The 27762-nt window shown below is 48.1% G+C and overlaps 2 protein-coding genes across 15 annotated transcripts in view; one reads left to right on the top strand and one right to left on the bottom strand.

Annotated features, from left to right (window-relative positions):
- Nucleotides 1-648: 648 nt before the first annotated feature.
- On the bottom strand, nucleotides 649-14212 carry HSCB (HscB mitochondrial iron-sulfur cluster cochaperone). Of its 13 annotated transcripts, none has more exons than XR_011385136.1 (7): nucleotides 13977-14212; nucleotides 12584-12680; nucleotides 10872-10966; nucleotides 9792-9936; nucleotides 4519-4642; nucleotides 3861-3908; nucleotides 649-785 (listed from the first exon to the last, which is right to left on the bottom strand). XR_011385136.1 is itself a non-coding variant. In XM_051826654.2 (7 exons), exons 1-6 carry the CDS (start codon nucleotides 14210-14212, stop codon nucleotides 3905-3907), a joined length of 702 nt encoding a protein of 233 aa, XP_051682614.1. In that variant the 3' UTR covers nucleotides 649-785; nucleotides 3861-3904. The 13 variants fall into 13 exon arrangements, 5 of the variants coding, with proteins under 5 accessions (XP_051682614.1, XP_008272845.1, XP_002721201.1 ...); XR_011385133.1 differs by having other exon boundaries at nucleotides 10877-10966; XR_519822.4 differs by having other exon boundaries at nucleotides 4519-4608; nucleotides 10877-10966.
- A 192-nt stretch (nucleotides 14213-14404) lies between these two features.
- Nucleotides 14405-27762, top strand: part of CHEK2 (checkpoint kinase 2) — a 48967-nt gene continuing 35609 nt past the window's right edge. For both annotated transcript variants that reach the window (XR_007911928.2, XM_051826647.2), the window contains exons 1-4: nucleotides 14405-14534; nucleotides 17760-18135; nucleotides 24956-25080; nucleotides 25198-25345. Coding sequence is in view for 1 of the 2 variants with exons in the window: in XM_051826647.2 (XP_051682607.1) it covers nucleotides 17766-18135; nucleotides 24956-25080; nucleotides 25198-25345 (643 nt within the window). In the remaining variant the exon portion in view is untranslated. The remainder of the gene's footprint in view (nucleotides 14535-17759; nucleotides 18136-24955; nucleotides 25081-25197; nucleotides 25346-27762) is intronic.

Below are 27762 nucleotides of genomic sequence, written 5' to 3'. Positions count from 1 at the left end.
CAGGCCTGGCAGAAATGCCAACCATTCCTGCCCAGTTCCCCCACAGCTCCTTACTTTAAAAGACCGCTCAGTCCCATTCCCAGCTCCCCATCTACTGGCCTAGGCAGGGGCAAGCTGTTCTCAAACATCAGGTGAAGAACCGCCACTCAAGCTCTGACAAGGCTGTTTTCCTCTGGTGTGAAAAATGTTGCCATCCATTCATGCTTGAACCACAGGTTTAAGTAAGATATAAACAGGTGGCCGGCGCCGCGGCTCACTAGGCTAATCCTCCGCCTTGTGGTGCCGGCACACCGGGTTCTAGTCCCGGTCGGGGCACCGGATTCTGTCCCGGTTGCCCCTCTTCCAGGCCAGCTCTCTGCTGTGGCCAGGGAGTGCAGTGGAAGATGGCCCAAGTGCTTGGGCCCTGCACCCCATGGGAGACCAGGATAAGTACCTGGCTCCTGCCATCGGATCGGCGCAGTGTGCCGGCCACAGTGCGCCGGCCGCGGCAGCCATTGGAGGGTGAACCAACGGCAAAGGAAGACCTTTCTCTCTGTCTCTCTCTCTCTCACTGTCCACTCTGCCTTTCAAAAAAAAAAAAAAAATAAATAAATAAAAAAAAAATAACATATAAACAGGTAAACTGTATTATTAACAGGAGCCAGAAAAGAAATATATAAGAACTTTATTTTTAAAGCCTTAAATTAGCAACAATTAGAGGGGAATCTTCTTTAACTTGAGCTTTTCTTCAACATTTGAAAAGTATCTCATCTTTGTTAAAATTTCCTTGGCCTTTTCAAAGTCATCTGAAATAAACAAGAGATACTGATGTAAGGTTTCATTTCAAGAACCAGAGCTGGCCACCAAGGCAGTCTGATCAAAGCTAAGCACTGGCTCGAGGGTGCATCAATTACTCAGTAAATAAATCCGAGCAACAGAGAGGGAGAACATCTAGATTGCTCAAAGGGATTAACCAAAAGGGGGAAGATTATGGTTGTTTACAGAATTCAGATAAATGAGAGAAGAGAAAAGCTGATTCTCTTCAAGACGGGGCCAAGTAACCAATGGGTTGTATTTTAAAAGTTTTCCCCCTGGGGCCAGCCTTGTGGCGAGTAGATTAAGCCACCGCCTGTGATGTGGGTATCCTATATGAGTGACGCCTGTGATGTGGGTATCCTATATGAGTGACGGTTGGAGTCCTGGCTGCTCTACTTCCAATCCAGATCCTGGCTAATGTGCCTAAGAAGACGGTGGAGGATGGCTCCTGCCATCCCTGTGGGAGGCCCGGATGGAGTCCCTGGCTCCTGGATATGGCCTGGCTCAGCCCTGGCTGTTGCTGCCATTTGAGGAGTGAACCAGCAGATAAAGATCTCTCTCTTTCTTTCTGTAGCTTTGTCTTTCAAATCAATAAAGTAAATCTTGGAAAAAAAAAGTTTTCCCCTAACACATGTAGAGGAATAACAATGAAAAGGATGTGGACCCCCAGAGTGCTTCCTCTATGCCTCCTGCCGAAGCACGAGCTGCCCTCAGAGGCTTCCAGGCTGTAGGAATGATGCCTCTCAACAAGTGATTCTGCCCTGAAGGGGGTGTCTGGCAGTGTTTGGAGATGCTTTTGGTTGCTGCAACTGGGGAAGTGGTGCTGACATCTACAGTGCACAGGACAGCCTCCCACAGCAAAGAATGTTCTGGATCAGGGGCGAGCACTTAGTGCAGCAGTTAAGATGCTGCTTGGGATGCCTGTAGCCTGTATCAGTGCTTCCATTTGAGTCCTGGCTGTACTTGATTCCAGCTTCCTGCTAATGGCCAAGAACCTGGAACTCAATCAGGGTCTCCCACATAGTGGCAGGGACTCAATTATTTGAACCATCATCTCTGTCTCCCAGAGTGTGTATTAGCAGAAAGCTAGAATTGGGATCAGACCTGGGACTCAAACCCAGGCACTCTGATTTGGGATGTGGGGCATCCCAGGTGGTGGTTTAACTGTTGCACCAAATGCTCACCCCAATCTCTGTCCTTTAACTGGTACATTAAGCTGACACTCAAAGCGATTCTTGCTATAGCTAGATTAAAATCTACCATATTTGTTACTGTTTCCTAATTGCTGCTCTTATTCGTTGTTCCTATTTTTGCCTTCCACTCTTTCTACCTTTTAAAGTTTCCATTTAACATTGTTTTCTAAAGATTTATTTATTTATTTGAAGGGCAGCGTGACAGAGAAAGACCAGGGGAGAAATAGAGAAAGATTTCCATTTCCTGGTTCACTCCCCAAGTAGCTACAACAGCCGGAGCTGGACCAGGCTGAAGCCAGGAGCCAGGAGCTCCATCTGGGTCTCCCATGTGGATGGCAGGGCCATCTGTTGCTTTCTTCCCAAATGCAGAGAACTGGGTCAGAGTGGAGTAGCTGGGATGCAAAGTGGCCCTCAGATGTGGGATGCCAGTGCCTCAAGCAGAGGCTTAACCTGCTGTGCTGCAACATAAGCCCCCATCAGCGAACATTTTATGATTCCATTCTCTCTCAGCATATCAGTTACACTTTTTAAGACCATTTTTAGTTATTGCCCTATAGTCAGCAAGATGTACACTGACAAATGTTCCAAGTATATGTCTGAGTAACGTTATACTGCTTCATGGTAGTGAATCCTATACTTTCCATCCCCCTTGTATCAGAGGTGTCCTTCATTTCATTTCTGCATAAACCTACCTAAGCATACTGTTGCTATTACTATTTTGAACAAACTGTTATCTGTTAGTTCAATTAAGAATCAGAGGGGTGGTTAAGATACTGGTTAGAATGTCAACATCCTATATTGGAGTGCCTAGGTTTGAGTCCTGTCTCTACTTCCAATTCCAACTTCTTCCTGCCAATGTACACCTTGGGAGGCAGCAGGTGATGGCTCAAGCACTCGAGTCTCTGCCACCCATCTGGGAGACCAGGTTAAGTTCCTGGCTCCTGGCTGTTACTGGCATTTAGGGAGTGAAGCAACGGATAGGTGTTCTATTTCTTTCTCTGACTTTTGAATAAATAAAATAAGCCAAAAATTAAAAAAAAGGAAAATTAGTTTTTACTTCCATCAATGTTTTTCTGAAAAATCTATTTCTCTTTTATTTTGAAGGATAATTTTGTAGAATACAAAGTTCTAGGTGAGTGTACTTCTCTCAATACTTTTAAGTATTTTACTCTACGTAACTCACCTTATCTTCTCGTACAAGTAGAATAGAAGCACTTTCTCCTGTATGTTTAACTGGCATAGCACTGATTCTGGTATACAGTTTGTTTCTCCAGCAAGACTATTACTTCTTACAAGTACCAAGTGCTAACTGACTATGCCACTGGAGCAAGACTATCAACTCTTAAAGGTAGAAATGTAGATTAATAAATATTGGCTGGTGCCGCGGCTCACTTGGCTAATCCTCCACCTGTGGCGCCGGCACCCCGGGTTCTAGTCCCGGTTGGGGCGCCGTATTCTGTCCCGGTTGCTCCCCTTCCAGTCCAGTTCTCTGTTGTCACCCGGGAAGGCAGTGGAGGATGGCCCAAGTGCTTGGGACCTGAACCTGCACAGGAGACCAGGAGGAAGCACTTGGCTCCTGGCTTCGGATCGGCGCAGTGTGCCGGCCATAGCACCCTTTTGGGGGGGCGAACCAATGGAAAAAAGGAAGACCTTTCTCTCTGTCTTTCTTTCTAACTCCGCCTGTCAAAAAATTTTTTAAAAAATAAAAATAAAAAAATAAAAATAAAAAATAAAGATTAATAAATATTTTGCTTCTCTCCCTATATCCATTATAGGAAGAGTATATAAAAGCTATTTAGTGAATGAATGCTTTTTGCCTCAATGCTTATGATTTCTTTACATATATATAAAGTCAGCAACCGAAGAAAATACCTTGTTCAAAAGCTTTGCCCACATTGTCAGTAAGTTCTTTCTGTTTAGCTGAAAGAGAAAACCATTACCTTAGTTCTTTTATTAAAACAGACTCACAGTTTGAAGATAACACTTTGGAATCATGCTGATTTGCACAGAAAGCAGGGAGCTTGGATTCAAAGTTAAGGTTTCATAACCTTTGTTGTACATATACCATGACAGTAGGCACTATTTAGTGTAGCTTGCATGACCCTCTTTTTTTTTTTCTTTCTTCTTTTTTTTTTTAAAAGATTTATTTAAAAAAAGAGGAAAGACAACAGAAAGAGAGAGAGAGATGTCTTCCATCTGCTGGTTCACTCCCTGGCCAAAGCCAGGAGCCAGGAGCCTCTTCCAGGTCTCTGATATGGATGTAGGAGCCCAGGGACCTGGCTCGTCCTCTGCTTCCCTCCCAGGCACATTAACAGGGAGCTGAATTGGAAGTGGAGCAGCTGGGACTTGAACCAGCACCCATATGATACTGGCACTGCGGGCTGTGGCTTTAACCTGTTGTGCTACAGCACCCAGTGGGCAATCCTCATTACACTGTTTTTCTACCCCTGCCAGGTCCAAAGGAAATCACCAATGCTCATAAAATGACTATAGAATCATTAAAAAGAAAAAAAAAAAGACAAGGATATACCTTGATGTTCTCCACAGTCTGAGTCTTCCAGCATTCAGTGGGGACCACCTATCAGCCAGGCTATTACCAAGTGTTTTAGGCAACCACTTGCTAATTATAGGAAAAGGAACACATCCATGTCATACTGTGTTAAAAGAGAAGATGGCAAATGAGATGAGAGAGAAGAATCTTATTTTTCTGATGTTTCCTCACTTTACAGAAAGTGTGTTTTCCATTGTAAATAGCATCAATCACTTATTTACTGCCTTCTTTCAAAGCACTTTGAAATCTATTCTATGGGACTGGCATTATGATACAGCATCTGTGACGCGGGAGTCCCGTGTGAGCGCTGGTTGGATTCCGGCTGCTCCCTCCCTGCTACTATGCCTGGGGAGCAGAGGAAGATGGCCCTAGTGTTTGGGCCCCTGCCACCTGCATGGCTGGAGACCAGGATGGAGTCCAGGTTGGATTTCTCGGCTCTCAGTTTCAGCCTGATCCAGCTCCCGCTGTTGCAGCTATTTGGGGAATGAACCAGTGGATGGAAGCATTCTCTCTCTCTTTTTCCCTGTCTGCGAATCTGCCCCATGGGCACATGGGTAGTGAGTGGGCAGCCAGGAACAGCATCCAAGTCACCTGTCCTTGCCCAGGGTTTGAGAAGAGCCTCTCAGGTGGCAATGCCGTGTCAATGAAAGAGCACTAGGAGCCTGGAGGCTCTGCAGGCTGAGCCCAAAACTAACTCTGTGCCCTGTGCATTCACTTTGCCTGGGCCTTACGCGCACCTGGAGGGGACAGCATTTAGGAATTAATCCAAAGTGATGGTTGGTGATCTGCTCAAAGTCAAACGTCGTGACTGGGCCAGGCTAAGTGTTTCATGTTTCACTCATTTAATTGAATCCTTGCAACAACCATGACAAATTGTCCTTTTTTTTTTTTAATTTAAAGATTTATTTTATTTATTTGAAAGACAGAGTTACAGACAAAGGTAGAGACAGAGAGAGAGGTCTTCCATCTGCTGGCTCACTCTGGGATGCTGGTGCTTCAGGCCAGGGTTTTAACCCACTGTGCCACAGTGCTGGCCCCAAATTGTCCCCCTTTCACAGGTGGGAAACATGAGGTCTAGAGGGGTGAAGTTATTTGCTCAAGTCACATAAAAAATCAGTAGCACTACTGGGACTGAACCCCAGCCCACCACCCCCTGATGTTTCTGGAGGCCGTCTCTCAGAGCAGAGTCGATGGGGCCTTCTGCCTGCACACTGCTCCTCGCCCTGCCCCACCCAGCCCTCACGTCCAGCTGACAGTCCCTCACCACCACTTCCGTTTTATCTCTTTTCATGTTCATTAATTAACTCATTTAATACATACTGAGTTCCTACTATACTTCACGTACTATTCTATGAGCAGAGGGTGTGAGAGAAGCGAAAAGCAGACATGTTTCTCTTTTCAGAGCTTCCATCTATAAATCGGGGAAACTAGTGGTGATCAAATAATGTCACATAGACCAGCAAAGTTAGAACTGTGATCAGTACCTACAACCATTCCCAAAAGGGATGGACAGAGGTCAACAAAGTATTCTCTGAGGAAGTAATGATCGCTCCCAGATCTGAAACACGCAGCATTCACTTAGACGTGGTGAAGGAGAAGAGAGACACAGATGGAAGCAACAGCATACGGCAGGGCCCTGGGGTAGGAAGTGTCTGCTACAGATGAGGAACTGGAAGTTGGCCAGTGTGGCTGGATTGCAGAGGGGAAATGGAGGGGGCCAGAAGCCAGATCATATAGGGCTTTGTAAGCCTTGCTAACAGATTTGGTCTGAAACCTGAGAGCAGTGGAAGCCACTTAAAGTTTTAAGCAAGGTCCAGGCATTTGGCCCACTGGTTACAGCATTGCTTGGGAAGCCTGCATTCCGTGTCTTAGCGCTGGGGTTTGAATCCCGGCTCTGCTTCTGATTTCAGCTCCCTGCAAGTGTGCACCCTGGGAGGCAGCAGATGACGGCCCTCGTACTTGGGTTCCTGCCACTCTTCTGATTTCAGCTCCCTGCAAGTGTGCACCCTGGGAGGCAGCAGATGATGGTCCTTGTACTTGGGTTCCTGCCATTCACGTGGGAGACCCAGGTTGAGTCCCTGGCCTCACCCCGTCCAGACCTGGCCCTTGCAGGGATCTGGGGAGCAAGCAGCAGATGACAAGCACGTCTGTCTCTTTCTGTCTTGGTCATTCTTTTGCTCTACCAGGCTAGGCCGTTGAGACCACATGGGGAGTGAACCACTGGATAGATTTCTTTCTCTTTCTGTCTCTCCCTCTCTGTTATCACTCTGACTTTCAAATCAATCAATCATCTAAAAAAGTGTCTAAGCAAGGCTGAGGGCAGTGATTAGATATGGGTTTTAAAAAGAGTACAGGGGGGCCGGCGCCGCGGCTCACTAGGCTAATCCTCCGCCTAGCGGCGCCGGCACACCGGGTTCTAGTCCCGGTCGGGGCGCCGGATTCTGTCCCGGTTGCCCCTCTTCCAGGCCAGCCCTCTGCTGTGGCCCGGGAGTGCAGTGGAGGATGGCCCAGGTGCTTGGGCCCTGCACCCCATGGGAGACCAGGAAAAGCACCTGGCTCCTGGCTCCTGCCATCGGATCGGTGCGGTGTGCCGGCCGCAGCGCGCCGGCCGCGGCGGCCATTGGAGGGTGAACCAACGGCAAAAGGAAGACCTTTCTCTCTGTCTCTCTCTCTCACTGTCCACTCTGCCTGTCAAAAAAAAAAAAAAAAAAAAAAAAAAAAGAGTACAGGGGGCCGGTGCTGTGACTCACTAGGCTAATCTTCCGCCTACGGCGCCAGCATCCCAGGTTCTAGTCCCGGTTGGGGTGCCAGATTCTGTCCCGGTTGCCCCTCTTCCAGGCCAGCTCTCTGCTGTGGCCCGGGAGTGCAGTGGAGGATGGCCCAAGTGCTTGGGCCCTGCACCCCATGCGAGACCAGGAGGAAGCACCTGGCTCCTGGCTTCGGATCGGCGCAGTGCCCAACGGAAAAAGGAAGACCTTTCTCTCTGTCTCTCTCTCTCTCACTGTCTAACTCTGCCTGTTAAAAAAAAAAAAAAAAAAAAGAGCACAGGGGGCCTGAGGTTGACAGGCCAGTCAGATACTGCTGTGGTCCAGGTTAGAGAATACAATACCAGAGACAGGGTGGGTAGTGAACACAGACGTCACTCAGGTCAGCGCTTTAAGACTGGGGATGCAATGATTACAGCAACAGAGAATAGGGTTAAGGATACCATGCTCAACTACACGGTCTCATGCACTTAGAGAAGGAGACTTTTTTTTTTTTTTTTAGATTTAAGTATTTACTTGAAAGTCAGAGTTATGCAGAGAGAAGGAGAGGGGGAGATGGAGGGAGGGAGTCAGGGAAGGCGGGGGGGGGGGGAGAGAGAGAGAGAGAGAGAGAGAGAGAGAGAGAGAGAGAGAGAGAGAGGTCTTCCATCTGCTGGTTCACTCCCCAGATAGCTGCAATGGCCAGAACTGAGTCAATCCGAAGCCAGGAGCCAGGAGCTTCTTCTGGTCTCCCATGCGGGTGCAGGGCCCAAGGACTTGGGCCATCTTCTACTGCTTTCCTAGGCCATAGCACAGAGCTGGATCAGAAGTGAAGCAGTTGGGAGTTGAACCGGTACCCACTGGGATGCTGGCAATGCAGGCGGTGGCCATACCCGGTATGCACAGAGCGGCCAGGAGGTTTGTTTTTGTTTTTGTTTTTGGTGGGAAGCAGACTCCAAAAAGGCAGGGACAGTAGGACTGTATCTTTATTGTTCTCTGCTGAATTCTTATTGTTATGCCCTGTCTGATGTACGGTAGGCACATCATAGTTCTTTGTCAAGGTGCCCAAGTGCATACAATCTGGGTGAAGCCTTTTCTGTGTGGAATGGTTAATTTTATATGCCAACTTGGCAAACCTGGGCTGCCTTGTGGTTTGATTGATCAAGCACTAATCTCTCCAGATGCTGTGAAGAAATTTTGTAGAAGGAATTAATATTTATGATCATTTGACTACAAGTAAAGGAGATGCCCTCTGATATCACAAGTAGGCCCCATCTAATCAAGTAGAGGCGTTAAGTGCAAAAACAGGTTTCCTGGAGAAGGAATTCTACCTTAAAACCATAACACAGAAGCCTACTTCTGTTTCCAGCCCTGCTGTCCTGACTTTATCAAAGAGTTTGGATGTGCCAGCCTCCCCAGTAATGTGAGTCAATTTCTTAAATAAGTGTCCTGATCCACCTATATATGGCGTATTGGTTTTTAGAACTGAGGCTGATACATTCTGGCATCAAGTAGAAATTAAAGCAATATGAGATCAGACCAGGATTTCAATATTTGCCATGCTGCATATTGCTAACTTCTTGGGCCCACTTTCTTTGTTAGAGATGATAATAGTATCATCACGACATCACAGGGGCCTTTATTGTGGTGCAGCAGGTTAAGCTGCAGCTTGCAACATCTGCCATCCCATAACAGAGAACAGGATGGAATCCTGGATGCTCTGCTTCTGACCCAGCTCTCTGCTAACATGCCTGGGAAGGCCCCTGCCACCCATGTGGGAAAACTGGGTGGAGTTCCCGGCTCTTGTCTTTAGCCTGGTCTAGCCCTGATTATTGAGCCCACTTGGGAGTAAACCAAGCAAATGGAAGCTCTCTCTCTCACCCTCTCTGTAACTCTGCTTTTCAAATAAATTAAAAAAAAAAAAAAAAAAAAGAAAGAAAGAAAAGAAATCTTGGGCTGGAGGGCTAGCATTGTGGTGTAGCAGGTTAAGCTGCTGCCTGCAATGCCGGCATCCCATATGGGTGCTGTTCGAGACTGGGCTGCTCCGCTTCCAGTTCAGGTCCCTACTGGTGTGCCTGGGAAAGCAGCAGAAGGAGGCCCAAGTGCTTGGGCCCCTGCACACATACCCATATGTGTGGATCTGGAAGAAGGTCCTGACTCCTAACTCTGGACAGGCCCCAGCTCCAGCCGCTGTAGCCACTTGGGGAGTGAAACAGAGGATGGAAGATCTCTCTTTTCTTCTCTCTGTAACTTTGACTTTCAAAATAAATAAATAAATATTTTAAAATTTAAAAAGAAGGTATCATGGTTTTAGGCTGCCTTCTATAGGGTCAGAAAGGTGTTTCAAGTTTAACCACCAGACAAGATTGGTTTCAGTATCACTAGGAAAAAAAATTCCCTGAATCATTATAATGACCAGTATATACTCCTTATGTTCATTTTCCATTTAGCTCTTGACATATACTCATAATGGCAATGAAATGCATTTGGTGGTGTTTTATATTTTACCTCTGACAATGGATTCAACCTCTTTCATGGCAGCTTCACTTTGAGCTTCTGCGAGTTTTTCATTGATTTCCATTATCTCCATGAGGAACTGCTTGTCCATTTCATAATCTGTCCCTTCAGGAATCTCTACTCCATGGAGCTTTAGCTATTGGGGCAGACAGTAGGAAAAGTAAGTTTGGTTCAGGAGTCCTACAAATCCTGTTCAATCTTGACAACATGATGACACTGCTGGGCAAAACCTGAGCTGTCCCAACAACGAATGCCTGGAGTTAGGGTGCCAAAAACTGACTGCAACTGGAGTGCTGACACAGGGACCTACTCTGTGCTCCCTGGAACTGCGGGAGTCAAACATCGCATTCCCCCCATAGGCTGAACTACATTTTTGTAAAGACTTTGCTTGATTCTAAAATTTTCTGGACTCTGAGATGCTCTCAGAAAGAAAAAAAAAAAAAAAATCAAATACATGTGAAATTGTTCTTCCCTAAAAGCCACCACCATTCAATCCTTGAAATTTATAGAAAATGGTTACAAAGTGTAGTTGAGGTGAGTAATATCTACAGAGAACACTCGAGAGAAAACTGTACTCATGTAGTATCTTTAAGATAAACAGCAGGCCGGCGCCGCGGCTCACTAGGCTAATCCTCCGCCTGTGGCGCCGGCACACGGGGTTCTAGTCCCCGTCGGGGCATTGGATTCTGTCCCGGTTGCCCCTCTTCCAGGCCAGCTCTCTGCTATGGCCTGGGAAGGCAGTGGAGGATGGCCCAAGTACTTGGGCCCTGCACCCCATGGGAGACCAGGAGAAGTACCTGGCTCCTGCCTTTGGATCAGCATGGTGTGCTGCCCGCAGCGCGCCGGCCACGGCGGCCAGTGGAGGGTGAACCAATGGCAAAAGGAAGACCTCCCTCTCACTGTCCACTCTTCCTGTCAAAAAAAAAAAAAAAAAAAAAAAAAAAAAAAAAAGACAAACAGCACTGGGTTCCTGAATGAGCTCAGATCTCACGTACAATTCTACTGAATACAGAGAGACAGTTGTCTACACACTTGGCACCAGAGTCACACATTTAAGGGCTGGGAAATCACCTTACAAGGTATAGTCCCCTGCTCAGCGGGGCCAGAAGGGTCTTATAGGCATCATTCACCAGGGTCGAATGCTTCTCCGAGAAGTCCTTTTCGGTCTGTTAATGGGGATGAAGACAGCCTTATTACCTTCCAAATCAGCCTTCTTAACGTTCACACATGTTTATAACATGCTGATGGCCAGGCACCTAAGTAAGCAAAAAACTAAAGCTGCTGTTAGGGGCTGACATGTGGCGTAGGGCGTTAAGGTGCTGCCTGCAATGACGGCATCCCATGTGGGTGCCAGTTCAAGTCCTGGCTGCTCCATTTTTTTCTTTTTTCTTTTCTTTGTTTTTTTTTTTTTTTTTTTTTTTTAAGATTTTTTAAATTATTTGAGAGTCAGATTTACGCAGAGAGAGAGGGAGAGGTCTTCCATCTGCTGGATCACTCCCCAACTGGCCACAACAGCTGGAGCTGCGCTGATCTTCTTCCACTGATCTTCTTCCGGGCCTCCCATGCAGGTGCTGGGGCCCAAGGACTTGGGCCATCTTCTACTACTTTCCCAGGCCACAGCACAGAGCTGGATCGGAAGTGGAGCAGCTGGGGCTTGAATCAGCGCCTATATGGGATGCCGGCACTGCAGGCCCGAAGAAGCTCCTGGCTTCAGATCAGCGCAGCTCCAGCTGTTGCGGCCAATTGGGGAGTGATCCAGCAGATGGAAGACCTCTCTTTGCATATCTCTGACTTTCAAATAATTAAATAAATCTTGAAAGAAAGAAAAAGAAAAGAAATGGACCAGCCAGGACTTGAACTGGCACCTACATGGGATGCTGTCATGGCAGGCAGCACCGTAACCCCCTACGCCACATGTCAGCCCCCAAAAGCAGTTCCAGTTTTTTGTTTACTTAGGTGCCTGGCCATCAGCATGTTATGCCACCGTGCCAGCCCCTGATCCATTTCTGATCCAGGTCCCTGCTAATGTGCCTGGACAAAGCAGTGGAGGATGGCCCAAATGTTTGGGTCCCTGCGCCCATGTGGGAGACCCGGAAGAAGATCCTCGCTCTTGGATTTGGCCGGCAAAGCCCTGGCCGTTATAACCATTTAGGGAGTGAATCTGCAGAGGGAAGCTATCTCTGTCTCTTCCTCTCTCTATAACTTTGTCTGTGAAATAAATAAATAAATACATCCTTAAAAAGAGAGAGAGAAAAAAGGAATATTAACTAAATGTTAAAAAAAATAATTGGGGTCAGATCAGGTGGCTGGTGCCGCGGCTCACTAGGCTAATCCTCCGCCTGTGGCGCCGGCACACTGGGTTCTTGTACCGGTCGGGGCGCCGGATTCTGTCCCGGTTGCCCCTCTTCCAGGCCAGCTCTCTGCTGTGGCCCGGGAGTGCAGTGGAGGATGGCCCAAGTGCTTGGGCCCTGCACCCCATGGGAGACCAGGAGAAGCACCTGGCTCCTGCCTTCGGATCAGTGCGGTGCGCCGGCCGCAGCGGCCATTGGAGGGGGGGTCAGATCAGGTATCTTTATTTTCCACTGATGGGTTCTAAGTTGGTTGGGAAGTCAGAAAAAAAGTTCTGAGTGACAGCTCCAGGGGCTTAGCTGGCTGGGTCAAGCTGCCACAGAGTGGAACTGTTTGTTCAGCTCTATCCCTGTAAACTGAATAACCACAGGTCACTGCCACCCATCCTGTGTGCACACTTGTTTGGGGATCACTGGAGATGTCCAATGAGCTACCTGAGACCTCTGGCTGAAGAAATCTGGGTGGACAAGTCGCTGCAGCTCCTGGTACCTGCGCTGGAGCTTCGTGGTATCAACTCTGAAGGAACGGTTGCTGGAAGGAAATTGGAGATGAAATCCACACAACACAAAATGATAGATTTCTCTCCTGTTGGCCTGGTTCCTGCTCTTGGGGGAAAATGCAAGAAGCGCAGAGATGGAGATCACTTTAAAAATAGCTAAGTGCTCAGCCGGCGCCGAGGCTCACTAGGCTAATCCTCCACCTTGCGGCGCCGGCACACCGGGTTCTAGTCCCGGTTGGGGCGCCGGATTCTGTCCGGGTTGCCCCTCTTCCAGGCCAGCTCTCTGCTGTGGCCCGGGAGTGCAGTGGAGGATGGCCCAAGTGCTTGGGCCCTGCACCCCATAGGAGACCAGGAGAAGCACCTGGCTCCCGGCTTTGGATCAGTGCGCTGCGCCGGCCGTGGCGGCCATTGGAGGGTGAACCAACGGCAAAGGAAGACCTTTCTCTCTGTCTCTCTCTCTCACTGTCCACTCTGCCTGTCAAAAAAAAAAAAAAAAAAAAAAAAAAAGCTAAGTGCTAAAAGGGAAAAGAACAGGGGGTCAGCAAGGGTGGTAGACGCCAGGGCCCTCTGAGCTGAGCCTCAACCTGAACACGATGATGATGATGAGGATGATGATGAGTAATCCGAGATCAGGGGAGCGACACCCAAGCGCAAAGACCCGGGCGGGCAAGTATAGTCGCAGGCCGAGGAACTTCGAGGGCAGTGCTGCTACGGCCCATCCTAAGCACTCAGTGACCGGTGGCGGTAGATCCCAGAGGAGGGTGACCAGGCATCCCCAAACCCCACCCTGTTCTTCTAAAGCCCGGGGACCTTCGTCCCTGGCTCCTTTTTAATCCAAATCCCTTCGGCTTTCTACTCCCAGAGCCGGCCCTATTTCCTCACCAGCTCAGCTGTGCCCACATCTCCCCACCCCCAGGGCGGAAAACCCTCTTCTTCCAAGATCCACGTTCCCCCTAGGCCTTGCCCACGATGTGAAGTTCTCCGCCCACTCCTCACCTACACGTCCCACCCCAGCTTCCCCTCAGGTCTCCCCGCCCCCAAGATCCGCCCCTCGCCCGCTTCCCTCTCCCGCAGGGGCCGCCCCAGGGTCTCCCCCCACCCCGTCGCCTCCCCGTCCCCGCCCATCCAGCCCCCTGCCCACTCCGGCTCCACCCCTCAACGCCCCTTCCTCTCTCTCAGGACACCCCACAAACCCCACTTTCCGGGCTCCGCCCACCGGTCTTCCCGGTCCCGTCCTGTCCTTCCCACGCCTGGCCCGCCCTCCACGCTCGCAGGCCAGCCCCTGGCGCCTCTCTCCGCCATGCATTTCCCAAAACCGCCTCCCGTACCAATCCATGAGGCTGAAGTAGTCTCGAGCTCGGTCAGGTGGCTGCAGCGCGCGGCACTGCGGGCAGAAGAACCCGTCCCCCAGCCCAGGGGCCCCCGGTACACCGCAGTTCCAACATCCGGGCGAATTACTTCTCGCCTGCGACGCAGCATTGCAGCTTAACAGTCTCCTTCCGGGAACCCCTGCCGGCCACAACTCCCACACCCGGAGCAAGGCCCGGGACCTCCCGCTCCACATCTGGCCCGCGGCCGGTCTCCCCACCGGTGGGGAATAAGCGGAGAACACTGTCGACGAGCCTGAAGCTGCCGATTGGCTGAGGAGCTGCGGGGGCGGGATCACTGCAGTGAGCCCCAGAGACTGTGTTCCGCTCTGCCTCTTAAACTACAACTCCCGGCAAGCATTGAGCCTACGCGTGGCGGTCACATCCGCCGCTCCTCATTGGTCTGGCGGCGGCGGAGAGCGTTTTGATTGGCTGAGGGCGGAGTTTGTATCTTCAGGTTTAGCGCCACTCTGCTGGCTGCGCCTGTGGAGAGTGTGCGGCTGCAAGTGGGCTCACGCGGTGAGTCATAGTGGGGGAGCTCTTCTTGGGTGTTTGGGGGATCGAATCTCGTTCTCCAGGGTCTTTGGCGAGCAGAGTCTCTCAAGCTTCCGCTTCGTCTGGACTTCTGAGCCGGCGGCGGACTGCGTGGGCGGCTTTCTTCCTTAGATAATGTTTAACTTCACTTCCCTCCTCGTTATTTATACATTTAAATAGGCCAGGACCGCAGGGAACAGAGTTGTGCTCGTCACTGTCACAGCAGCGCTGCTTTGTAAAGAGGTCCGTGACCGATAGCAATTATGAACAGTTCTTTAGAGGCGATCTCTAAGCTATTGATGGCGAACCCAGGCTTGGCTGCTGGGCACCGCAGGACCTGGACACACACTGACCGGGCTGGAGCAAGTCCCTGCGAATGGCCACACGGACATACTGGGGTGCCGTGACCACGCGTTTGTGTGGCCCTTGTAAGCCTCTCAGATTGTCTGGGACTGGACTTCTGCTCACAGCCCTGGAGCTTTCCTGCTGCCACTTTGTCCCCTCACTCACTCCTCTGCTCCCAGTTAGCAACCATTACCCTAGGAGGAGCATTACACGCACTGGCGCGTTGAGAGCTCTGGTCTGGGTGCTTTTTTTCCAGATGAGGAAGTGGGTCCAGAGAGGCCGAGGCATAAGATCGTGCAGAAGTTCGACTCCAGTGCCTGAGCTCAGGCCTGCTGGCCTCTAGCCTCTTAAAGCTACCTCTTGGCACACTCTCCCCGCTCGTTGGGGTGGGGGAGTCGGGGACCCAGCCTGGCTGACCGTTTTAGATCAGCAGGTCAGGTGTGTTTTAAGGATCACACAATAGGACTTTGGTAATTTTTTTTTTTTTTTAATTTGACAGAGTTAGTGAGAGAGACAGAGAGAAAGGTCTTCCTTCCGTTGGTTCACCCCCTAAATGGTGCCTATGGCCAGAGCTATGCTGATCCAAAGCCAGGAGCCAGGTGCTTCCTCCTGGTCTCCCATGCGGGTGCAGGGCCCAAGCACTTGGGCCATCCTCCACTGCCCTCCCGGGCCACAGCAGAGAGCTAGACTGGAAGAGGAGCAACTAGGACTAGAACCCGACGCCCATATGGGATGCTGGTGCCGCAGGCAGAGGATTTACCAAGTGAGCCACGGCGCCAGCCCCTGGACTTTGGTAATCTTGAAAGCTGTGCAAATACAGTCAGTGAGAGTGATGTTGTTTGCTAACCTGTAGTAAGTAGTGGGCCTCATGCTTGGGAAAGAGACTGTGCCTTAAAATCTACTTAGGTCAGCGTTGAAAGTAACTGACTAACTGCCCCTCAAGTTAATTCTAAGGCAAGGGCGGGAGCCTTTTAAGTGGAAGGCTCTTTAGGATGCTGTAAGTTACTTAGCATCACAAAGGGCTACGCTGAGTTGTCTGGCCTCCTTAAGCAGCCTGGCATTTAGATAGCTCTCAGGGACGTGGATCCCTGCCCTCCAGGAGCAAGCCTGGGGGAGAAAGGTTTTGGTGAAAGGGCCCCTTCCAAGTGGTGAAGTTTGTTTTGCCTGTCTTTTATCCCAAGCCACCTGACCATGCCTCATCTTTCCCTTTCAAAAATGTATGTGAGGGGCCAGTGTTATGGTGTGGTGGGATAAGTTGCTGCCTGTGACACTGGCATCTCAGAGAGAAACACAGGTTCAAGTCCTGGCTGCACTGTTTCTCATCCAGCTCCCCGCTAATGTGCCTGGGATGGCTCAACTAAGTTGAGCCTCTGCCACTCTTTTGGATAATCGGGATGAAGTTCCAGGTTCCTGGCTTTGGCCTGGCCCAATCCCTTGAAAGTTAGGAATGAAACTTAAAACGGACTAATACAATCAATATAATTAAATTTCACATGCATGTTTTTTTAAAAAACGTTTATTTGAAAGGCAGAGTGACCAAGGGGGGAAGAAAGGAGAGACAGATAGAGAGATCTTCCACCCCTAGTTCACTCCTCAAAAGCCCTCAACAGCCAGAGCTGGGCCAGTGTGAAGCCAGGAGCCTGGAGCTCCACCTGAGGCTCTTCTTGGGATGCAATGGCCCAAGCACTTGAGCCATCTTCACTGGCTTCCCAGGCTCTTCAGCAAGAAGCTGGATTAGGAGCGGAACAGCTGGGACTTCAGCTGGCACTGAACAGGAGATGCTAGTGTTGTAAACTGTGGCATAGCCCACTGAGCCACAACACCAGCCCCCGCATTTCCAATTTTTAGAAACTGGATGCCTAAAAGCCTCTGAGTGCCCCCTCCAGCTCAGTGTCCTTGCGTTTACACTTGTTGCCTTCAAGTAACTTTATTTTTTCTTCTCTGTGTCTTATGACAGTCAAAAAAGTGACCTGGGGAAAAATGGTAGCATAGAAGCACAGGTCTAGACTGGTAGGATTTTAATTTTGGTAGAGTGTTTTGGCCCTGGATTTTTTTTTTTTTCGTTCGTTCTTTTTTTTGCCTTTGTGTGTGTGTGTGTGTGTGTGTGTGTGTGTGTGTGTGTGTGTTTGACAGGCAGAGTGGATAGTGAGAGAGAGAGACAGAGAGAAAGGTCTTCCTTTTGCCGTTGGTTCACCCTCCAATGGCCGCCACGGCTGGCGCGCTGCGGCCGGTGCACCACGCTGATCCGAAGGCAGGAGCCAGGTGCTTCTCCTGGTCTCCCATGGGGTGCAGGGCCCAAGCACTTGGGCCATCCTCCACTGCACTCCATGGCCATAGCAGAGAGCTGGCCTGGAAGAGGGGCAACCAGGACAGAATCCGGCGCCCCGACCGGGACTAGAACCCTGTGTGCCGGCGCCACAAGGCGGAGGATTAGCCTAGTGAGCTGCGGCGCCGGCCGTTTTTTTTGCCTTTGTAATATGCTCATACTTCATTCTTGAATTTTGTCTCTTTTTTTAAAGAACACTTTTTAAAAGTTTATATATTTGTTTGAAAGGCAGAGCGAGAGAGCAAGCATGAAAGAGAGCGAGAGAGAATATCAATCTTCTGGCCTCAGGTTTACTCCCCAAATGCCCACAACAGCCAGGGCTGGGCCACACCAGGAGGCAGGACTCCATCCAGGTCTCTGTGTATCTGGCAGAGACCCAAGCTGACCCATCATCTGCTGCCTTCCAGGGTGGAAGTGGAGGGGAGACTGCATCCCGGGCACTCTGATATGGGGTATGGATGCAGGCATCCCAAGTGGTGCCACAGTGTTTGCCCCTGTTCTTTCAAACTCACCTTATTGTTGGGCACTTACTTTTTGAGGTGGTGATGTCTCGGGAGAAGGACGTGGAAGGCCAGCAGTCCCACACCAGTGCTTCCTCACAGTCTCAGGCCAGCGGTGGCTGTTCACAGCTCCAAGGTGGCTTCACCCAGTCCCAAGGCTGCTTGTCCCAGTCCCATGGCCTCTCGTCTCAGACCCACGGTTCCTCCTCTCAGTCCCAGGGCACGTCGAGCTCCTCCACCAGCACGCTGCTCACCTCCAGCCAGTCGTCTCATTCCAGCTCCGGGACGCTGAGCTCCTTAGAGACAGTGTCCACTCAGGAGCTCTGTTCTATTCCCGAGGACCAAGAACCCGAGGAGCCCGTCCCTGCCCCTTGGGCTCGACTGTGGGCCCTTCAGGATGGATTCTCCAACCTTGGTAAGACTTTTTGTTGTGTAGTATAATGTTTTGCTCAGAAAAACAATCGCAAAATGTTGTAGCCGAAAGTTTCAGGCCCTCCTGGAACGCCTGGGGTTTGAAGGTGATGATGAAAGGTGAAGCCAAAGAGGCAGTGTTAGGCAGTGCGCTGGCTTTGACCTGCTTTGGATTCCCTTCATTCTGTCAGCAGATGTTAATGAGGCCTTGGCAATGTGCTTTTCTTCTGATGAGCTGAAGAGATGTGGACTCTCTCCCTCAAAAAGTGCAGATGCAATGGCTGGCATGATAGTGTGGCAGTAGCAGGTTTAGCTGCTGCCTGCAACGCAGGTGTCCCTTATGGTTGATGGTTCAGGACCTGGCTGCTCCACTTCTGATCCAGCCCCCTGCTAATGGCCTGGGAGAGCAGTGAAAGGTGGCCCACATGCTTGCATCCCTGCCACCCACACGGAAGACCCCGGATGAAGCTCTTGGCTCCTGATTTCAGCCTGGTTGCCATCATTTGGGGAGTGAACCAGTGGATGGAATATTGCTCACTCTCTACCTTTCCTCCTCTCTCTACAACTCTGCCTTCCAAATAAATGAGTAAATTTTTTAAAAAATATTTTTTGTTTATTTTTTACCCCAAAGAAACCTTTTATTTAAGGAATACAGACTTCATGCATTTCATAAGTACAACTTTAGGAATATAGTGATTCTTCCCACCATACCCACCCACACTCCCACCCCTCCTTCTTCTCCCTCTTCCATTCCCAGTCTCATTCTCCACTAAGATCCATTTTTGATTAACTTTATACACAAAAGACTGACTCTATACTAAGTAAACAGTTCAACAATTTGTTAAAAAAACTCAAAAAAACCAAAACAAACAAACAAAACCTGTTCCTTAACAGTTGAGACAAGGGCTCAAAAGTGTTCAAAGTCACTGCATATTTTTTTTTTAATTTTTAATTTATTTATTTGACAGGCAGAGTTACAGACAGTGAGAGAGAGAGACAGAGAGAAAGGTCTTCCTTCTGTTGGTTCACTTCCCAGATGGCTGCAATGGACGGAGCTGCGCCGATCCGAAGCCAGGAGCCAGGTGCTTCTTCCTGGCTCCCATGCGAGTGCAGGGGCCCAAGCACTTGGGCCATCCTCCACTGCCCACCCAGGCCACAGCAGAGAGCTGGACTGGAAGAGGAGCAATAGTCATTGCATCTTGAAGTTAATTTCACTTTTTTTTTTTTTTAGAAACTTAATTAACTTTAATGAAGCATCCAAGAATGATATATCTTTTGTACTTGGACATAGTTATACTACAACTCTTTGAGGACAGAGGTCCTGCACAGTGACTTTTGTTAATTTAACAATTAACATTCTTATGTATGACGTCAGTGGTCACCCAAGGCTCTTGACATGAGCTGCCTAGGCTATGGAAGCCTTTTGAATCCACAAACTCCATCAGTATTTAGACAAGACCATAAGCAAAATGCAAGTTCTCTCCTCCCTTCAGAGAAAAGTACCTCTTTCTTTGATGACCACTTCTTTCCACTGGGGTCTCACCCACCCTTCATGTAGGACATTTTTTTGCCTCAGTGTCTTGGCATTTCCATGCCTGAAATGCTTTCATGGGCTTTTCAGCCAGATCAGAATGCCTTAAGGGCTGATTCTGAAGTCAAAGTGCTATTTAAAGTGATTATCATTTTATGAGTCTGCAGTATGGACTACATTCACTCCTTTTTAATTTTATTATTGATACCAGGCCCTTAACCCTATCCATATGATCACTTTAACACCTAAGATGGTATTTTTACCACCCAGCTTAAGGGGATTTGGGATGCCAAGGCAAGTTTTTAAACTGTACCCTTAGAAGCAGATCCATAGGAATGTATGCAGAACTATACAGCTTTACAGTTACAAACTTCATATACTTTATAATTATTACTTTAAGAGCATGGTGATTCTTGTCACTCTCCCACCAATACTCCCAACCCCTCTGCCTCCTCCCTCTCTTATTCCCACTCTTATTTTTACTGAGATATATTTTTTTTTCTTTTAAGATTTTATTTATTTATTTTGAGAGGCAGAGTTATAGACTGTGAGAGGAAGAGACAGAGAAAGGTCTTCTATCTGCTGGTTCACTCTTCAAATGGCCACAAGGGCCAGAGCTGAGCTAATCCGAAGCCAGGAGCCAGGAGCTTCTTCTGGTTCTCCCACATGGGTGCAGGGGCCCAAGCAGTTGGGCCATCTTCTGCTTCTGCTTTCCTAGGTCATAGCAGAGAGCTGGATGCGAAGAGGAGCAGCTGGGACTAGAACTGGCGCCCACATGGGATTCAGGTGCCACAGGTGGAAGATTAACCTACTGTGCCATAGCGCCAGCCCCTGAGATCTATTTTCAATTGACTTTATACACATCATGTTTAACTCTATGTTAAGTAAAGAGTGCAACAAATAGTATTAAAAAAAAAAAAAGAAACTTCCTCAACAGTCAAGACAAGGGCTGTTCAAGTCATTGCTTTTCAAACTGTCAATTTCACTTCTACAGATTGTCTTTTAGGTGCTCTGTTATCATGGGACAGGGAGAACATGGTATTTGTCCCTTTAGGACTAGCTTAATTCACTAATCATGTTTTCCAGATTCATCCATTTTGTTGTAAATGATCAGATTTCTTTTTTTTTTTTTTTTACTGCTGTGTAGTATTCCATAGTGTACATATCCCATAATTTCTTCCAAGTAAATAAAGAAATGCTTTTAAAAAATACAGATGCATGCAAATTTGCAAACATTATCATCCAGTACAGAAGCTTTGTCAGTTAGCCCCTGCTGTGGTTTGCTGCAGGCTTCAGAACCTCGACGCTGTTCAGAATGGAGAAGGCTGCTTGTTGATAACCTACTTGTTTTGTCTCAAAATAGCCAATTTTGCAATCTAAAAATTCTCTCTGATGTCTCCTGTTTCTAATTGTAAATCTTTGTGGTATGTTTGAAATAACATTTTTATTCTCTTACACTTCATGGCTTCTTCATATATAAAAGATTTGAATTTGACATTAGTGGAATAGAAAACAGTGTAAAGAAACATGACCAGTGTACTTTGTTGTGCCTTGTCACTCACCACTCTTCTCTTTATTCCATATTCCAACTTTGATGACTTTAAAAAACAGTAAAAAAAATACTGGGAAACAGTGTAGCAACATTACAAAGATACAACTTTAAATTTAGAAGTAAACATTCGAAGCTTTTTTTACCCATTTTTTAAAAAAAATTTATTTATTTATTTGAAAGGCAGAATTACAGAGAGGCAGAGGCAGAGAAAGAGAGAGAGAGAGAGAGAAAGGGAGAAATCTTCCACCTGCTTGTTCCACTCTCTAAATGGCTGCAAAGGCCAGAGTTGGGCCATTGTGAAGCCAGGAGCCAGGAGCTTCTTCCAGGTCCTGGGGACTTGGGCCATCTTCTACTGCTTTCCCAGGCTGTAGCAGAGAACTGGATGTTAGGGTGTGTTGGACTTGTCAGATTTTTTTTCTGTTTATTGAGATGATCTTATGGGTTTTTTCTTTTATCCTATTATTTTGATTTTCAGATGATAAACCAACATTACTTTCCTGAGTTAATATTCACTTGGTCATTTATAATTTATTTTAAGTATATTTCTAGGTTCAGTTTGCTGCTATTTTGTTGAGCATTTTTGCATCTGTAATCATAGATATTGGTCGGTAGTTTGGTAGAATTTTAAATGAAACTGGGGCTGTGCTTTTCCTTGTAGGAAGTTTCTTTTCTTTCTTTCTTTATTTTTTTTATATATATTTATTTGAAAGTCAGAGTTACACAGAGAGAGGAGAGGCAGAGAGAGAGGTCTTCGATCTGCTGGTTCATTTCCCAGTTGGCAGAATGGCAGGAGCTTCACTGATCTGAAGCCAGGAGCCAGGAGCTTCTTCTGGGTCTTCTATGTGGGTGCAGGGACCCAAGGACCTGGGCCACCTTCTACTGCTTTCCCAGGCCGTAGCAGAGCGCTGGATCGGAAGTGGAGCAGCTAGGACTTGAACCGACGTCCATATAGAATGACAGCCCCACCTGTTATGCCACAGTGCCGGCCCCTCTTTTTTTTTTTTTAAGGTTCATTTAGGGGCCGGCACTGTGGCATAGTGGGTAAAGCTGCCACTTGCAGTGCCAACATCCCATACAGATGCCAGATCTAGTCCTGGCTACTCTACTTCTGATCCAGCTCCCTGCTAAGACACCTGGGAAAGCAGCAGAATATGGTCCAAGTCCTTAGACCCCTGCACCCATGTGGGAAGCCCAGAAGAAGCTCCTCGCTCCTGGCTTCAGATCACTCAGCTCTGGCCATTGTGGTCATTTGGGGAGTGAACCAGCAAATGGAAGATCTCTATTTCTCCCTCTCTGTGTGTATGTCACTCTGCCTTTCAAATAAATAAATACTTTTAAAAACATTTCATTTATTTGTGTGAAAAGCTCACTCCCCATGTGCAGGCAACAAAAGGGCTGGGCCAGGTCTTTCACTTGGGTGGCAGCAGCCCAGGCACTTGCGCCGTCATCCGTTCCCTCCCAGGAGCATTGGTAGGAAGCTGAATCTGAAGCAGAGGCAGGACTAGGAAACCCACTTAACCTGCTGGGTCAAATGCCTGCTCATTTTTTTAAAAAAACATACATAATTTTATTACAAATAAAAAAAAAAGTTGGCTGGCGCCGCGAATCAATAGGCTAATCCTCTACCTAGCGGCACTGGCACACCGGGTTCTAGTCCCGTCGGGGTGCTGGATTCTTTCCCGGTTGCCCCCCTTCCAGGCCAACTCTGCTGTGGCCAGGGAGTGCAGTGGAGGATGGCCCAAGTGCTTGGGCCCTGCACCCCATGGGAGACCAGGAGAAGCACCTGGCTCCTGCCTTCAGATCAGTGCGGTGCACTGGCTGCAGCACGCCATCCGAGGCGGCCATTGGAGGGTGAACCAATGGCAAAAGGAAGACCTTTCTCTGTCTCTCTCACTATCCACTCTGCCTATCAAAAAACAAAACAAAACAAAACAAAAAAACAAAAAAAACCCACAAAGTTTACTATTGCTACAAATTCCTACAAGTTTGCTTTGCTTGCATACATAAATCACAAAATTAAAAAAAATAAATTTTTGGGAACATTCAACATTAGAAGCTTTAAAAATGTAACTATATTTAGTAGCCTCTCAGGCTACAAACTATATATATATATATATATATATTTTTTTTTTTTTTTTTGACAGGCAGAGTGGACAGTGAGAGAGAGAGAGAAAGAGAGAAAGGTCTTCCTTTTTTTGCCGTTGGTTCACCCTCCAATGGCCACCATGGCAGGTGCACCGCGCTGATCCAATGGCAGGAGCCAGGTGCTTCTCCTGGTCTCCCATGGGGTGCAGGGCCCAAGGACTTGGGCCATCCTCCACTGCACTCCCGGGCCATGGCAGGGAGCTGGCCTGGAAGAGGGGCAACTGGGACTAGAACCCGGTGTGCCAGCGCAGCAAGGTGGAGGATTAGCCTATTGAGCCACGACGCCGGCCTACAACCTATATATATATATATATATATATATATATATATTTTTTTTTTTTTTTTTTGACAGGCAGAGTGGACAGTGAGAGAGAGAGACAGAGAGAAAGGTCTTGCTTTGCCGTTGGTTCACCCTCCAATGGCTGCCGCGGCCGGTGTGCTCTGGCCGGCGCACCGCGCTGATCCGATAGCAGGAGCCAGGTACTTATCCTGGTCTCCCATGGGGTGCAGGGCCCAAGCACTTGGGCCATCCTCCACTGCACTCCCTGGCCACAGCAGAGAGCTGGCCTGGAAGAGGAGCAACCGGGACAGAATCCGGCGCCCCAACTGGGACTAGAACCTGGTGTGCCGGTGCCGCAAGGTGGGGGATTAGCCTATTGAGCTGCAGCGCCGGCCAACAACCTATATTTTTTAAAATGTAATTTCTCTGGGCCAGTGCTGTGGCATAGGGGGTAAAGCTGCCTCCTGGCCGGTGCCGTGGCTCAATAGGCTAATCCTCCGCCTTGCGGTGCCAGCACCCCGTGTTCTGGTCCTGGTCGGGGTGCCGGATTCTGTCCCGGTTGCCCCTCTTCCAGGCCAGCTCTCTGCTGTGGCCAGGGAGTGCAGTGGAGGATGGCCCAGGTCTTTGGGCCCTGCACCCTCATGGGAGACCCGGGGAGGCACCTGGCTCTTGGCTTCGAATCAGCGCAATGTGCTGGTTGCAGCGTGCCTGCCGTGGCGGCCATTGGAGGGTGAACCAACGGCAAAAAGGAGGACCTTTCTCTCCGTCTCTCTCTCACTACACTCTGCCTGTCAAAAAAAAAAAAAAAAAAAAAAGCTGCCTCCTGCAGCACCGGCATCCCGTACAGGCACCAGTTTGAGTCCCGGCTGCTCTTCTTCTTATCCAACTCTCTGCTATGGCCTGGGAATTAGTAGATGGCCCAAGTCCTTGGGCCTCTACACCCATGTGGAAGACCTAGAAAAAGCTCCTGGCTCCTGGTTTTGGATTGGCACAGCTCCATCCATCAAGGCCATCTAGGGAGTGAACCAATGGATGGAAGACCTCTCTCTGTTTCTGCCTCTGACTTTCAAAAAAATAAATCTTTAACAAAAAAAAAAAGTATTTTCTCTACAAAGAATCTTATCAACTATACAAAAACCTGTATAGTTTTATACTGAAGCTACTATTCTGTCCATTCTTATAAAATCTCGATATACAAATTATCATTTTGGTTGCCTTCTTAGGCTGTTTTCCTACAGGTAGATTTCATGAGAAATTTTTATGGGTTCTTGATACGTAAAATTCAACAGCCCTTGGTGTGTGCTTTTATATTACAGAGTGTGTTAACGACAGCTACTGGTTTGGCAGGGACAGAAGCTGTGACTATTGCTTTGATGAACCACTGCTGAAAAAAACGGACAAATACCGGACATACAGCAAGAAACACTTTCGGCTTTTCAGGGTAGGTGACAGATAAACTGCGTGGTTGGGAGCGCTGATGTCCTCTTCATAGCTCTTAGATATCAGCCTGCTGTAAATCCCCACTGCTAACGCTTTGAAATCAAATGTTCTCTCTTAGGAAATGGGGCCTAAAAACTCTTACATCGCATACATAGAAGATCACAGTGGGAACGGAACCTTTGTAAACACAGAGCTCGTAGGGAAAGGAAAACGCCGTCCTTTGAATAACAATTCAGAAATTGCACTTTCACTGTGTAGAAATAAAGGTAATAGTATTTTCTTAACTGTTAGTGGATTCCCCCCTCCATGGAAAAGGAAAATTGATATTGTGTCCTCACAGGTTATGGTTTAAGTGAGTGAGATTAAGCAAGTTGGCCTTTGAGACTCCTTATAGCTGTCCAAATTGCATTTTTAAATTATGAAGAAGTTCTTTCCAGACAAATTTTTTCTTAGGGCTAATTGGGTTGATTGATCTTATTTAAAGCCATATGCTATCAATTGAATTATATATAGTAAGTTTTAGGTCATTGATTCAGTTTACAACATTTCGGTCTGAGGTTTCTGTGAGTTACTTTAGGATGTTGGTTCATCCTGCCTCCCTCCTTCTTCCCTCATGCTCCTCTGTCTTCATCCCTTCCATTCATTCGTTTCTGCATACATGTATTGAGCTCCTGTTGTATGCCAGGCTATGAGTATCTTCATAAGAGTTTCAGTTTAGTGCTTCCATCTTAAATACCAGATGGCCACCCTTTGCAAGTGAAGACTGTGACATTCTCAGCTAGCATTTCATAAGCATCACTCCTACAGCTTCACGAGCGTCACATCTGAAAGGAACGGTCCAGCGTGGGTATTGTGGTGCAGCATCGTAAGCTGCCACTTGGGATACCTGTATCCCATACTGGAGTGCGGGGTTGAGTCCTGGCTGCTCCACTTCCAGTCCAGCTCTCTGCTTCCCTGCCTGGGAAGCAGCAGATAATGATTCAAGTACTTGGACCCCTGCCACCCATATAGGAGACCAGATGGAGTTCCTGGCCCCTGACTTTGGCCTGGCCCATCCTTAGCTGTTGTGGCCATTTGGGGAGTAAATCAACAGATGATTCTCTCTCTGTCATTCTGCCTTTGAAATGAATGAATGAATGAATGAATGAATAAATAATTTTGAAAAATGAGCAATTGTCATTTGGGGTTAAGTTTAGAAAGAATAAATGATAAAAAACAACAACCTGTAGAGGGGCACCAGTGCCGTGGCTCACTTGGTTAATCCTCCACCTGCGGTGCCGGCATCCCATATGGGCGCCGGATTCTGTCCCGGTTGCCCCTCTTCCTGTCCAGCTCTTTGCTGTGGCCTGGGAAGGCAGTGGAGGATGGGCCCTGTACCCTCATGGGAGACCAGGAGGAAGCACCTGGCTCCTGGCTTCGGATCAGCGTAGCTCCGGCCATAGCAGCCAGTTGGTGGTGAACCATCGGAAGGAAGACCTTTCTCTCTGTCTCTTTCTCTCTCACTGTCAAACTGTCAAAAAAAAAAAAAAAAAAAATGTAGAGTTAAAAGTAGCTGACAGTGATTCTAATCATTGGATGAGAAGAGTGCTTTTGTTTATTTCTTTCTTTTTTTTAAGATTTATTTATTTGAAAGGCAGAGTTAGAGGGATCTTCCATCTGCTGGTTCACTCTCCAAACAATGGCCAGAGCTGTTCTGATCCGAAGCCAGGAGCCAGGAGCCTCTTTCTGGTCTCCCAAGTGGGTGCAGGGGCCCAAGTAATTGGGCCATCTTCCACTGCTGTCCCAGGCCATTAGCAGGGAACTGGCTCAGAAGTGGAGGCAGCTGGCAGTCAAACCAGTGCCTATATGGGAAGCTGGCGCTGCAGGCGGCTGCTTTACTTGCTATGCTGCAGCACTGGCCCCTTGTTTCTATAAATAACAAATCACAGCTTCTCAGATCTGAGAGTTGAAGGACTCAGAGGCATGTGTTTATGTAAGTGACACTGAAAAAGAGGTGCAGCTGTGGGTGAAATGCTTGTGTCCTGCATTGGAAAGCTGGGTTAGAGTCCTGGGTCAGCTTCTGACTCCAGCGTCCTGCTAATGCGGACTCTAGGAGTCCGCAATGATAGCTCAAGGAATTGGACTCCTGCCATCCACCTAGGAAACCTGGAGTGAATTCCTGGTTCCTGATTTTGGCCTCAGCCCAGCCACAGTAGTCACAGGTGAGTGGGAGCTCTGTCTCTTTCTGCCTCTCAAATTAAAAAACAACAACAAAAAAAACCAAGCAGCTTTGCACAAGCATTCGTATAGATTCTAATCTGGAGTTTAAGGGATTAAACAAGCATGCCCAGGTAGTGCTTCCTTGAAGTGAGTCTTTAGACTGGCAGTTGGGAATGTGGCGGTGCTGGGCAGCCTGAAGCAGGTTTTTTGACTTCGTTTTCCCTATTTCTGACTGCGTTCTGTCTGACAATGGTAGGCAGTTGCAAAGGGTCTTATTGTGAGTGGTACTTGGTGTAGGAGATGACTTGGGTTTTCCTAAAGGCCACCTTTTCTTTTCTCTGTAAAAAATTATTAATTCTACTTGATAAGAAATATATATATATTTATTGTGTACAATATATTTTGGAATATGGACTCTCCTACCTTATGGAAACGGTTCATTCAAGTCAACTTGTTTATTAACTCTCATAAATATAATCTTCTG

This window comes from Oryctolagus cuniculus, chromosome 21 (genome assembly GCF_964237555.1).
Source record: "Oryctolagus cuniculus chromosome 21, mOryCun1.1, whole genome shotgun sequence".
NCBI lineage: Eukaryota > Metazoa > Chordata > Mammalia > Lagomorpha > Leporidae > Oryctolagus > Oryctolagus cuniculus.
The sequence above is the reverse complement of the archived record's forward strand: the minus strand, read 5'-3'. Positions and strand labels throughout refer to the sequence as shown.

Excerpts from the sequence above, each read along its gene's own strand:
- HSCB (XM_002721155.5), bottom strand. The coding sequence starts at position 14,212 with ATGTGGAGCGGGAGGTCCCGGGCCTTGCTCCGGGTGTGGGAGTTGTGG. Across the intron at positions 10,967-12,583 it reads TCTTCAGCCAGAGGTCTCAG|ACCGAAAAGGACTTCTCGGA; the intron begins GTAGCTCATTGG and ends CCCCATTAACAG. Across the intron at positions 9,937-10,876 it reads TGAGCAGGGGACTATACCTT|CTAAAGCTCCATGGAGTAGA; the intron begins GTAAGGTGATTT and ends CTGCCCCAATAG.